This window comes from Hipposideros armiger, unplaced genomic scaffold, assembly GCF_001890085.2.
Source record: "Hipposideros armiger isolate ML-2016 unplaced genomic scaffold, ASM189008v1 scaffold_55, whole genome shotgun sequence".
Taxonomy (NCBI): Eukaryota; Metazoa; Chordata; class Mammalia; order Chiroptera; family Hipposideridae; genus Hipposideros; species Hipposideros armiger.
The window spans coordinates 3,560,487-3,575,134 of NW_017731405.1; the positions used below are offsets into that span (position 1 = coordinate 3,560,487).

Genomic DNA, 14,648 nt, shown 5'->3' on the forward strand with positions numbered 1-14,648 from the left:
CAGGTTAAAGATGTTCAAATGTGGATCTATGGAATAAAAGTTTTGTTTATTTTAGGGAGATGAGCCATAGATATAATGGTCTCTGAATGACTGGGTTGGCACAGAAAATGAGATCACTATATTGACTAGAAGGCACATGTTTTTTTATGTGTAATCAAGATAGAACACTAACTGGTAACTGTAATCATCAAATCAAGAACAGGAGTCTCCTGGGGCTGGCCGAGTGACGCGTTGGTTAAGAGTTGGCTTGGAACACCAGCTCTGAGCAGCAGGGCCGCGGCTGGGATCCCACATGAGGGCCAGTGACGCTGTGCCCTCTACAGCTAAGATGGTGAACAACAGCTCAACGTGGCGCTGGGCTGCCGTGAGTCGTCGGCCATGGTGTAGGCTGCAGTGGAGCTGGCCAGCAAGCCAGTGTGAGCTGCTGTGAGCCACTGTGAACGGCCGTCCAATGGCCAGTGACCGACTGCCTCACCAGGGAAGAGTGCAATGATAATACCAACATGGGCCAGTGAAGCGACGTCCTCCACAACTAGACTGAAGAACAAAAGGACAGCAATTTGTCTGTTCTCCTCCCCCAATTCCCCAATAAAATCTTTTAAAAAAAAAAAAAGAACGGGAGTCCCCTATGCCCAACTGCAGTGCAAAAGGATGGGTGGTTTGGATAGCTTCAGTCCTCCAATTGTCAAAGCCACAATTTAAAGGATAATATTCTTTGATAGGGGCAGTTGTTATTTTCTCAATATTATATAAACTATGAATAGAATAATTGGTAGAAAATGACCATTTAAAAATATTGAGATGTAAACATATAATTTGGGTAAAAGTTGTGTTTCTAAGAAAATATAGCTTCACTCCAACTCCTCTAGCCCTTGTTTGCCATCAGATTGGTGCCCTAAGCCCCCTAAACCTACATAAGTCTATGCATCCCCAGCAGCAGACCTGGTGACGCTGGGGGGAAAGGTATAGTCATAGATCAGGATTCTAATGCTCTCTGGACAAACTATTAATATAGCTACTGAGAGAGCTGGAAGAATGCATTCATTCCCATAGTACCTAAATGGTGTCATGAATACAGATGGCACTGATCAATATAATAAAATATGCAGACTTTTCTGGCTACTTCCTGGACATATCTACTCACCCATTCCTCTACTCATTCTCTCATCTGCCTGCCATTTACCCATCCATCCATCACTCCCCACCCCCAGTCACCCCTTAACCCAGCCAAACTCTGGGCCAGGCACACCACCACGTTGCTGGAAGTACACACATGAAGAACACAAGTTCCTGCCCTCAAGGGGCTTGCATAGTCTATTCTAAAGAGTGTATATGGCTCATTTTTCACAATTATACATTGTGAGTCTGGAAAATCTTTTGCTTTGTTACTATTCTCTTGAGATCAACAGCACCTTTGACAAAGGGTATACTGGGAAATAAAGTGTGTTCAAAAGGTCAACTTTTTTTTTTTATGTTGGAAATCCTCATAAAAGACATTGTCTAAGACTGCTTTCCAAATATACGTAAACCACATAATTTTTATATTTTCTAGAAAAGATATTAAAACACAGAAAAAAATCAGGTGAAGTTAATTTTATGTATATTCATTTAACCCAATATAACCAAATATTATCATTTTGACATGTGATCAATATAAAAATAATTAATGAGGTATTCTGCATTTTTTTATATGTGCTAAGTCTTTGACATCTAGTGTTATGTATTTTATGCTTACAGCATATCCAAATTGCCCACATTTCAAATGCTTGGGCGCTACATGTGGCCTGTCGGACAACACCCACCTAAGAAAACACTGACCCTTTGTTTATAATTTGAGTTGCGATTGTTTTTGGCTTAAAGCTCATTTAGTCTGTTGCCTTACTTTCCATATTGGGAAAGTTCTTTCCATTCTGATTCTCTGGGTCAGAAATCTCCCTGAATGGTCTGTTTAAAACCTTTATTTAGTTCTTATCATGTGTCAGATATGTCATACGAAATCAGAGACATTTATTGTTGGATCTGAGACAGCTCAGCCTGGTGGTTATGAGAATGGGCTCTGGGGCCAGACTGCTTGGGTATGACTACCCCACTTACTGTGTGACCTTGGACAGTTATTTAACCTCTCAGTGCCTCAATTTCCTCATCTCTAAAGTGGGCAGAATAAACAGTATCTTCCTCATAGAGTCACCATAAGGTTTAAATGAGTCAATATTTATAAAGTGCTTAACACAGCATCTCTCACAGGGTTAGCACTATATAAGTGTTTGATAAAACACTTTAAAAGTTTTGGAAAATTTTAAATAAGTCTGCATTTTTCCAATATGATAAGAAAGTAAAATATACTTTAAGAGAAAGACTACTTTGAAGGGAAACCATAGAGTTAGAATTAAACTAAAGCTCGAAAACCTGGGGGTCTCCTGAATATTTGGGAATCAATCTATCTGTGCCCCATATTCCTAATTTTAAAAAGGCGTAATATTTTTGCATGCCTGTTTAAAAAACGTGCAGGAATAAATGAGATGCTACATATAAAACACTTTGGAGAATTCCAGTTAGCAGTGATCATTTCTACAAAGCAAAGGCATTCTGGTTATTATCATCTAATGCAGCTAATGGATGGATGTTGTGAAGAGCTATGAAGTATGCATCTGTGAGGCTCCGATCGCAGAGGGAGAAATGGCTATTCATTCGCTTATGATAAACAGACACTTGGAATTTCATTTTAATTTCTGTTGCTGTTATATTTTTCTCCTGACCTTCGTGCTTAGCAGTGTGCCAGGCCCTTGCTGAGCAGCTCCCTGCTCTACCGTTGCCCGGCATCCAAAGCATTATCATTCCCATAATTAACAGTGCCTGGAAACAAATAATTTAATTCCGGGGCAAATGAAAATGAATCAATGGTGTCAACTCCATTTCCCATCTTTCTAATTTTCTGTAACAAAAGAGGAAAGGGAAGTGCCTGCTCCCTGGAGTGAGATGCACTTAGGGAAGGGAGAGACAGAGGAATAATAGGTGATACCTTATTCCTCATTCCCACAAAACATTTTTGTCCCCAGCAGGAAAATTATTCTTTGTACTGAATAAATATTTAAAGTCACACAGAATATGGCAGCTGGACATATTTATATGTCTAAGAAAATATACTCCTGACTTGGTGTGGTGAATTAAGAGAGGAAAGCACATTTAGAGAGAATGAAACCATAAGCCCAGGTAGAGCTCAGGCTAAAACAAGAGCCTCTTCCAGTCTCTTTTATAGGCAGAAACAGGAATATAACATAGTGCTGCTAATGATGCTTCAGCAATGAAGTAAGATAAAGTAACCCGTGGCACGTGCAGTAAAATCAACACCAATGCATCTTAACCTTGGATTCAGAATGAACAGTTTTACTTGCTTACAGAGTTGCTAGTTCAAAAGGACTTGACTGAAACTTAAGTCCCAGCTGTGTCATTCCTCACTCCATCACTAAACCTTAATCTGCAAAATGAAGAGTTTGGACTGTGACCCAGAAATTCTCTTCCTCCTCTGAGATTCCCAGTGTGTGGAACTGGTGATCAGGCAGATGCCGAACCAATATTCTGAATATTCTGTCAGTAGACAGGGGACTGGGAAATAACCACAGGATGGACGCAGGGACCCACTGGACCCACTTTGAGACGGACTTGAGCTAAAACTCCATTGATCACCTGACTTTCATAAGCCCCTACTCTGATTGGTGGACCACAGTGACACTTTGGGTCTCCTGGAATTAGTGTCAGTTCAGGGCTAGTGCCTAGGAAATAACCCCTGAAAAGCCTGATTATTTCTTTTTCCTTTATGCACAGTTAACCTAGCAAAAGGCCATAGGTATGTTGGGGAAGGCTGGGAGAAGGATTAACAGTACACATTTTCTGAAGTGTACCAGTGTCCTTCCTCAAGGGGACCTAGTCTCCCCTTCATTCAAGGGGCTCTTCATCTATAAACTAGCTCAAGTTTGGGAATGATTGAGGGTAGGTAAACTCGAATTTCTGGACTCCCAGTCCTGTGCCAACCTCGCAGAGGCACAGTGCATTCACCTCTGGTATCACAATTTAGAGAGCCTAGCTGAGATAGCAACACACAGTCTGGGCTTTGCCAGGTAAATTATGTTATTGAGAGGTCAGAGGCCCTGAACTACTTGCTGAAGAATGATTTGCCTGCGACAGGGAAGAAGATGATGTCATGAACATACCCAAGCAGTCTCTGCTTCTGTACTGCCCTTGAGTTAGCTTCTGGACAGTCCATTAGTTTCAAGTATTTTGCAGCCACTATAATGGCCCTTTTCTCTGCAGCCAATGAGGTTGACCATGTTGCAACCCAGACAGGCAACTAAAATCACCATCATAATTTGACTACAGTCAGGTACTTTTGAGTCTGTGGATATGGTTTGAAATTTCCCAGATAAGACTGAAAATGGAGGAGGCTGGAAAGTTCAGAACTTAGGCTATTAGCTTTCTACCGACAGGCTAACGGTATTACGCAGGTAATGCAAGAAAGTAGAAAGAGGCCTTGCCCCTTCCTGGGGGACCCTGAGAAGGTCCTCTAACAAATAGCCTCAAATAACATTTGTTCTTCCTTAGGTATCTCAATTCACTCTGAATTAGGTCTGCTGCAGCCCCTTGAATCCATAAGCTAAATCACCTCCCCAAGTTGGCAGTGCATGTAGCCAATCTCACACACAGCTCTGAGCACCAAAGGTCCCCTTTTCTGAAAAGCCCCTCTTCTCCATCATTACAAAGCAAACTATTGATTCTGGTCATTTTTTTCCAGGGAAAAATATTTTTACACTTCCCCAAACTTTCTAACCCTCTAGGTTTACTGAAATGGTTTACTGGAATGTATTCACTTTGAGGAAGTTTCTTGAAATTTGTGCAACTTAGTCTCATATTTGCAAAGTGCCCACTGTGTGCAGAATATAGAAGATGAGGGGTTATACTAAGATTAAAAAGAACATCAGAAAAATTTGTGGATAATCCACCAATCTCAATATGTGCACAAATCTTATGGCAGAAAATAAATTTTAAACTATTTTGAATGAATTATAAAAGTGACCCACTAATCTGCATGTGGAAATCTTTGTATTCTTGAAGGAACCCCCTTAAACAGCCTTTCTCTCTAATGCCTTATATTCCTACTAATCTAAGCTCTGATTTTTAAGTATCTCTATATATAATTAAAAAGACATGTTGTAGCTCTTTGTCCTTCTCTTTTGACAAAACTGTGTCTTACTGTGTGAGTACCACTATCATCAGCAACCATGCTGATATGTTTCTTTTTTTTTATTATGAAATACACATTTTTTATAATTAGTTCAGCTGTACAACACAGTGCAATAGTTATACTTTTTACCCCTCGAAGTGACAACCCTCCTCCCCCAATCTGCTGCCCCACTTCCCCCCAATATCATACATATCTATTACAATTCCCTTGACTCCACTCCCACACTATACTCCACGTGCCACGACCCTCTCTCTCTCTCTCTCTCTCTCTCTCTCTCTCTATATATATATATATATATATATATATATATATATATATTCACTTATAGTTGACATACAACATCAGCTTCAGGTGTAGAGTGCAGTGATCAAGACTCTACCCCCTCCTTGATGCGGTCTACCTAGCAAGACATGTGACCACCTGACATCCTACAAAATATTTACAACTTTATTAATTATATTCCTCGAACTGTCTTTCGTGTCCCTGTGGCAATATTGTAGTTACGTATTTATGCTGTCTAACCCCTTCCCCTTCTCCCTCCCATCCCAACTAGCAGGCATCAGTTGTTCCTCTATATCTCTGAGATCACTTCTGTTTACTTTGCTCGTTCATTCAGTTGTTTAGATTCCACCTGATATGTTTCTTAAATTAATAACCGAACATTGTCTCTTTCCCTTTCTTTATTATTTCATTTTATTTTATACCTGTAGATTTATCTTATGCTAGTCACCTCAGAAAGAATGTCTCTAATAAAAATTAAGTTGTCAAGGATGAAGCAGAAATTTTATATTTTTACTAATTGTTTCTTTATCAAAGCTTTCCTAATTGAACTATTGGGTCTCCCTAAGCTGGGAATTCATTTAGTTTAGTAATAAGTGCTTTAAAGAAAATGGTTACACCATTGGCTACACTATGCCATGGCACTTGGCTAATAGCACAACTTCCGTTAATTCAACAGAATTCAGAACTTAACAAAAAGAACCAATACAACTCAGTAAGCAGGCTTGCTCCCTAGTTAAATATGCTGTTAGCATAGATCAATAAAACAACATTTACTTGACACATTCTCATCCTGGATTTAAGAGAATGCCTGAATGGTTCGAACCTTTGATTAGTTCATAGTGTAGGACCAGAGCTATTTCTTGCTTAAATTACATTTTCAAAAGAAAAATACATTTATAAATGTTCCCTGCCTAGAAACAGCATTCCATTAAAAACAGTATTCATTTCCTTGAAGTAAAACACTAAAAGAATCAGCCACGAGAACAGACGTGTGCTCCTTTCTCTTCTGGGTTTAAAGGCTGATAATTATATTTCTAAGAACCAGCATTGTGACTCGTAAAGCTGACACAAATATAGAGATGGAGATGTTAATGCATAATGTGTTAATGTATAATTTCTTGGTAGTAAGGAGAACATGTACAATTATGAATAATAAACACATTACTATAAAATATGAAGGAGAAATTCTTACCCGAATCCAGAAAGTAAGCGACAGAAGAGAAAGAAGCCATAGCCTTGGACAAATGAAGAAAGGAAGGCAAAGAATCCGTTGACAGACATGCAGATCAGAAGAGACTGCTTCCTCCCCACTTTGTCTGCCAGTCCTCCCCAGAAGAACGCCCCCACCATCATCCCGAGGTACACTATGCTGCCTGCAACACACAGAAAACAAAAAAACACGTCAGAGATTGGGAGTACAGGACACATATGTCAGCAAATAAACAAATGGGACAAAATACATTCCAGCATTTTGCATGGGAAAAATTTCCTATAAGAATATATCCTTTAGGATACAAAAATCAGCTTTCAAGTTGGAAACTAAGGTCTGTAGGCTACCTTCAGCTGCCATGACCAATGGCAAAAGCAAACGACAGAACGATCACGTTCTCACCGGCCTCGTGGTGATGGGTACCCATTGGGAAGACATAAGGAGTCTCCACACAGAACAATCCCCGAGTTTGACTCATGGTCGTATCACCTTTGGTCTGCATGGCTGGCTCATCACCATGAGAAGGCCAACATGAAAGACTGACTCGAGGGCTCCCAGGTCAAAGTGGATTCCCCAGCCTGCTTCCATCTCTGTCTGTAACAAATAACCTGAGCCAAGGTCAGACACTTAGGGACCCTCTAGATGGGTTCTTTCTCTCTAGTCCCTCCTGAAAGCCCTGGCCCTTCGTTGGGAAGGAAAGAAACCTGGGGAAGGTGAGTCTGGAGATTACAAGAATTAATCTTAAAATAGTCTCAAACTCTGCACAATCTAAAAATTTTTTTTGGAGTCAGGAGTTTAAGGAGCCTAAAGAGAAGGGAAATAGGTTTTAGTAGTTTGGGAATTGTTGAACTTATTGTGGTTGGCTTTGCTTCCCATAAGGGAAACACATGGAAAATCAAGAGTTAGATATATGTCCTTCCTGCGTCACTGTTAAGTATACACTTGAATTTTCTAATTTGCTTCTTCTAAAAAACCAGGCCCCCATAAGCCCTCTCCAGAATCTTTCCCAGGATGAAATAATATTAGATGTGGCAAATGTTACTTCAGGGAGGTTTCTAAAAGGATGTGCAATGTCTTAGGGAAATGACACAGTTAATAATGAAAGTTTGTTATATCTGGATGTGGTGTTAAAAAAGCTGCGACTATAACTTTCACCCATTTTTGCTTTTTCCCTTGTTACACCAAAGCACCATTTGAGTAGTCCCTTTTCAAAGGCACATTCAAGATACTCAGCAGCATCTAAGCGACAAGCTAGAAAAAAAATCATTGGTTTATTTATTGCTTTAGACTACTTTGGGAAACATCCTATTTAATCACTCACCCTGAATTTATTTGCTTAACACACAGTTAATAGAGCAGTATGAGACCCAGGAGGAGAATGTTTAGCCAAGTCTGGTGACTCTCACGTCAATGACACGAGGATGCTGCTTTGCAGATAATCGAGTGCAGACAGAGCTCAGTGAATGGCCAGTGTTGGAGCAGTTTGTACAATAAAACAAAACAAAAGCTGTCTTTATTTAGGGTGCTGCAAAGAGGTGACTGGTCACCCTTGCCTGGGTGGGGGATGGCATATTTTTCTCTGTACTATGGGGATGACCACGTGTAGATCATCCTTCTCCATAAAGAGATTACTCATATCATGAGACCTATTGCATATCTAAAGACAACTCAAAGAACATATCAGCACAAGGCAAAGGAATTCCAAAAGCAGACATATTTACCCGGGGAAATGCATATGCAGCATATCTCTTATTTATAGCCTAAGAGGCTCAAGTTAGCCACTCATGTCTCTCAGAAGAAGAATCAGTAGCTAAGCTTGTTCATAATAATATCTGTGTCTTTAAAAATGCCTACAAATCAGAAAGTGAGCTCCCATAGATCAGGAGTGACCTGTGGTCACTACCATCTGTAGACTTGGGAGTCTTTCTTGTAGCTCCAGCCCCAGGAACAAAAAATGGTCAATGGCACTTGCTGAACCCTTGCCAATTCTAAATGTTTATGTGAATTAACTTATTTAATCCTCATGACAACACTTGAGGGCTAATACTACGGAAGTCCAGTTCACTGGTGAGGAACCTGAGGTACAGAGACATTAGTGATCTGGCCATTGAAAAGTGAGCAGGACGACATCCCAGTCTGTCACCAGTTCTTTGTATAATGTAGTTATGATTCCTTTAACAATCCCGGCTGCCCTCCTGTGAAAACATCCCAGTTTGTCCAGACCCCTGTATGGTGGTCCCACCTAGAATTGAAAGCAGGACCTCAAATGTCTCTGAGGTGCCTTCTCCCTGGGCACCACCTTCATAGAATTAGAGTTAAGTCTCAGGTAGCAGAACATGACAGATGGGAGCTAGGGGGAAAATGCTGCTTCATTTTACCCAAGCACAGGACAAGGGGCGCACTACTCCTTCTAAGACATTCCAAATGGGTACATTCCCAATGCTTGGTGGGGGAAAAGGGGGTCCATGCTGAGAACAGCTCAGTGGTGCCAGAGGAAAAATGGAAATCCAATCTCTAGCTAAAAAGAACAGGCTCCTGCACGGTGGTCCAAAGGAGGGTAACGATCTTGCTTTTCTGGTACAGGAGGGGCGATGCCCCTGCTGGGTGGGCCTCTCTACCCTGTCTTTCCTCTTTTTCTGTGCAGTCAACTGTAGCCTCATCTTCATAAAGCCAGATCACGGTTTTATGAAGGGATGATTCTAGCACTTCAAGGGCTCATAACTGGGTGCTAGATAGAGCTCAACCACCTAGCAGTAGTGTGAGGACACAGCTCCACCCCGGGACCTTCCGGAAGCTCAAAGGTAGTAAAGGCTGAATGAGCTTAGCTTACCCTGGGCTTCTGTTGATGGAGACAACTTAGGGACTTGACAGGGGGCAGAAAACCCTCATTCATCATTAGCACCCGTACTTAAGCCATTTGAAAATAAAGCTTAAAATAACATTTATTAGGAGTTTCAATATACAAAAGAGTAAAATAACAATGGCCCCTTCAATTCTCCCAGATATCCCTATTAACATATATTTAAACAAACAAATATGCCTACATGGCCAAAAGGACAAACCATATAGAAATGTATAAAATGAAAATAAAAGTCTTCATCTCCTTCACACTTGACCCTATTCTCAAAGGTAACTATTATCATTTTTTTTCAAATTGTTCCTAAAAGTTTATACATATAAATGTATAAAAATGGATACCCTATAGAAATTGCCTGTTAAATACAGGGTTTTTCCCCCCCCTGTGTAATGTTTATCTTTTCTCCTCTTGTGTTTAGGATTCCTAAACTAAGCAAACCAGAAATAAATCTCTGTCAGAATTTTAATAACTGCTTCAAAATATGTTCCCTATATTCCAGAAAAGCATTCACTAACAGCTATTAGGAGAAAAACCAAACAGTTTTTTCTCTTTCTCCTATTATTTCTATGCCTAAAATAAATACACCCCAATCTCTTTAAAAGAGAGGGTATTAAATTCAAATTTAAAGAATTTATTGAGTACCCACCATGCATGACTTTTCCTGAAGTGCTAGAAATATAAGCATTTGTAAGTCATGATCCCTGACCTTACAGAAGGTAAAACATAGAAAATGTTTATCTGATGCCTATTGTAAGCCATCACTTCACACAACCTTCCCAACACTCTCATCTGATGATGACCACTACAGAGAGGGGCACCCAGGTCAGAAATTTCCATGGCCTGCTGGGGACATACGACCGGGATAGAACCGTGCTAATGTGTTTACTCAGGTACCTGGGCTTCAAGTCCCCAAGCTCAGTTCCTGTTCCATCAAGATGGCTTACAGAGCTCATAATTCAGTGAGGGAGAGAACAGGCACATAACTGAATGGGCCCACCTGGGAGGTGTGAGCTCAGATGGTGGCGGAACTGGGACCAGCGGGGCAGGAGGTGGCTACTCATTCTGACTGTGGCGTCTGGGAAAGTTTCACTGAGGAGGGAACATCTGAGAGGATTCTGAAGAATAAGAAAGATTTGAAGATGGCATGAAATTCCTCCACAACTGACAGATTTGGAAAAAAATTTAGTATTAAGCTGTATCTTCACTTCTACTCCGGTTAAAAATATGTTTTAAACCTAGAGGTAATAATCTTTTGTGTCTCTGTTAGATTATTATTGGTAATTAGACTGTTCCCTTGGGCCTATTATGGACAGAATCAAGCCTACCCAGTAGCTCATTTGAGAAAAACAGCACATCTAGAAGGTTCGTTTGTTGATCATGTGATCTAATTAAAGTCGAACCTTTGAATGTTAGCAAAGGCACAATATGAATAAAACTGGAAATACTCTGGACTGTCAGAGGACAAACTGTACTTCCTGCCTTGTTTGTTTTCTGATTTCCACTTTGTCTTCACAGTGTTATAACGGGAGCCCTTGAAAACTCAAGAGCAGAGATGTGCTCTTGACATAGGCCAGCCTTTGCAGCTATCCACTTCTCCTGATGTTGCTGTTTTCAGAATTAAAAGGTATTTTAGTTCAAAGTCCCTTATTTTACAGGTGGGAAAACTGAGGCTGTAAGAAGCCAGTCTTTGAAATCAAGTCTTCTAGATCCTTGCTCCTCAGAGTATGACGCCTGGACCAACAGCCCCGCACACTGGGGGACCTTGCTAGAAATGCAGGCTCTGAGGCTCCACTCCCGACCGACAGACTCAGACTCTGCATTAAAACAAGATCCCCACTTGATGTGGGTGCACTTTAGAATTTTAAAGCACTTTTAGGCTGGTATGCTTTCCATTAAAACACAATCTCTCCGATACAATTTTCTTTTTTACTTGAAGTTTGCATTTGTCTCATACATATTTGAGAGAAGATGCAGGCTCTGGGGTATGTGAATGCCAACAACACAGAAAGAGCAAGATCTCCCTACACCAGCTGGAGAGCTCCCAAAGGCAAGTAGAAACTCAGGGCCCCTCCGAGGGCCCGCCTTCCTCAGGACTAGAGGCCGACCTCCCATGTTGAGAGAGGCCTGGCTGTGATTCTTAAATCTTTTCAAGAGTCGAATGAAGATTTTATATTCAGTTGGGCTTTCAGGAGATTGAACCTGAGAAGAAGTAAACATCCCCCTGGGCTCACTCTGTTCCTCCCATCACATCTGGGCTCAGGCCACTCTTGGCCAGCCCAGTCTCTCAGTCTTTCAGAAGACAAAAGAGGCCTCATGCATGACTTACCCATTAAGGTATTTTCTAACATGGGGGCTGATTCCATTTTATTTAATCATACCCTCATTTCCCCTGACAAATATCACATTTCCATTTCTGTCTCTTTGCTAAGCTGCTTTTGATTCTTTCTGCCAGTCCCTTTTTCCCCAGCACCATTTTAAACCACATTTAAACTAAACAGAACAATTTTAAGAAATGGCCTATAGTGTTTTTCTCATAGCGATTTTTAGCCAATAAGTTTTTAAAAATTGTTTTAAGTACTGCAGTTATCCATGGATAATGCATTACTCTGTAATGCATTGCAACACTTATTTACAAATTGATTTTCAAGGAAAAACATTCTGTGGTGGCATTCTGAATTCAATAATAAATAATGTTCATGAGGCGATGATCACACTCACCTGTTATAAGGGGGTCTTCTTAGGTTAAAACAAATTTTAAGTCAAAATGAAAAAAAAATCTTTAAGAATAAAAACGGCAGTTCTGGAAATGGTTGTTGAAATGAATAATATAGTCGATTATAGTCACAGGATTAAGAAAAAATGCTTTATTGCCTAAATTGTGCTCATTATTTTTTAGATATTACTCCTTTCACAAGAGGCAGGTGCATTTATCTTCTCAAAAGTAGGGTTTTCTCTCACAAACTTGTGCTCTACCTACAGTAGAAGCCCACTTAGCCAACTTTTATTTAACCAACTCGGTGGATTAACCAAGCCACCCACAAACATACTGAGAACTATTTCCTTGATCTCACCCATCTTCCTTCTGCTTCCATTAGCAGCGGTTTAGGCTTAGTGTGTTTATACCCAACCTGTTTATATCAGCTTGTTATTAATTATGTATGGAATTAAACATCAGTCACAGGAATAATGAAATATGAGTGTGAAAGGAACTGGAGCGATCTCTATAAAAACTAACTTAAGAAAGATTTGGTGAAGATTAATTGCAAAAGAAAATCATTGGTATTAAACAAATGTGACCAATACAACTCTAAAAGACTGAGGAAACTCATAAAGCTGAAAAAGTTCTGTGCTCAGATTGAGGCATCAGTGTCTTTAAACCGTCATTCCACTTTCAAGAAATTGAAACTGAAAATCAAAGCCACATGAGGGCTGTGGTGGTGCAAGAAAGACAGTGGGGCACTTCAGCTTGAAGATCCCTGCTCAAAGGAAAGTCTTTGCTTCTGCATCCAAAGATGGTCACATGAACATATGCTTATATATATTAAAACACGATATTTAAGCGCATACGTATATTTTATGTGTTTTCCTGCTTTTACCAACCTTTCCATTAATTGACCAATTACCAGTCCGGATTTAATTAGAAGGGGTTTCTAGAGAATGGTGTTGGTTAGCCCTGCAAAACTGGCCCAGCCCTTCTCTTCTGTCTGGGGTGGGAGGTGTAGGGAGTAGGATGAGGTGGGGGAACTGTCTCCCTTGCGGGCCTCTTTGTATCTTCCCGTGGGCCCCTAAACTGGTGGGGTATGAGTGTGGCCATCCCTCAGCCAGACACCACTGCAGTCCATAAAGGCTAATTCCAGTGAACACAGTACCTCCCCAGCTGCCCCTGCACCTACCTAATATAAATAAGGCTGCAGCGTCTCCCTCTGTCTACAATTTGCTATGTCTCATCATTACTGATTTCACATTCTGTGCTTGAATTTTTAGAAATGATAACATAAAATCTCAAGTTCAGTACTTGTTCTATTGGATTCTTTCACTTAATGTGCTGAGAAGCAGACTCAATTACTAAAACAATGGGGATTGGGGTGGGGGGAGGAGAACTGGTATTTTTGTTGTTGTGATTTTGGTTTTTTTTTTAACCAATTTCAATACCCTTCATCTTCATTCCACTACCTTGACCACTCAATTTCGGGGTCGGGCAACAAATAAATAGTTAAGAGCCCAGACTCTTGAAACACATGGTTTAGATCTGAATCTTTGCTCTACTATTTACTAGCTGTTTGATCCTGGGTAAGTTACTTAATTTCTTTGTACCTTAATTTTCTACTCTGTATAATGGGGTTAATAATAGTACCTACCTCTCAGGGTTTTTGAGGGATTAAATGGGATAAAGCATTTAGCATTGTGTGAAACAAAGTTGTTCAATAAAATACCACAACTAATATAACTGTTGGTGTGAGGAAAGACAGAAAAGGAGAGAACAAAATGGTGATAAAAAAGACAACAGGAAGAAAGGGAATGCACTTTGGAATGGTGTAGGAAGTGAAATTATAGCTTTTGGTCTCCCTCAGCTCAACTTCTGAAAAAGAAATGACCTGAAACAGTACTGGAAAAGTAATCTAATTTTTTAAATCTCAAAGACTTATTTTTTTGCAGCTTGAAGCTATTTAAATAAATAATTAATAAGCTTCTCCTAAAACCAACTCCTCCTTTTTTCCAATTACTATTTTTAGTAGCCACAGGTAAGGGCCATAATGTATTCAAATATATCTGTGCACTTTTACAAAGTCAAAGTAAAGAAAGTAATAATATCAAAGGCATATGGACATATGAAAAAAAAGGCCTTTCTAATTTGCAATGGAGAACATTTGCAACGAAAGTCAGCTCACCTTTGCTAGAAAGAACTGTAAATATCAGATGCAGTCTACAGCACATCTCTGACTGCTACATTTGGAAAGTCTGACATTTAAGTTTGTTGGTCCAGGCAGGGACTGATGTAGCTGCTTGTATACAGGCAGGTAATGCCGTATCAAGCAACATTACTACTTGTTACCTAAGTCCCC

At 40.2% G+C, this 14,648-nt stretch overlaps 1 protein-coding gene across 1 annotated transcript in view; it reads right to left on the reverse strand.

Annotated features, from left to right (window-relative positions):
• The window catches only part of SV2C (synaptic vesicle glycoprotein 2C), a 208,602-nt gene that overhangs the window by 106,813 nt on the left and 87,141 nt on the right, over nucleotides 1-14,648 (reverse strand). The window contains exon 3 of the mRNA XM_019641085.1: nucleotides 6,711-6,891. Within this exon, the coding sequence (XP_019496630.1) occupies nucleotides 6,711-6,891 (181 nt within the window). The remainder of the gene's footprint in view (nucleotides 1-6,710; nucleotides 6,892-14,648) is intronic.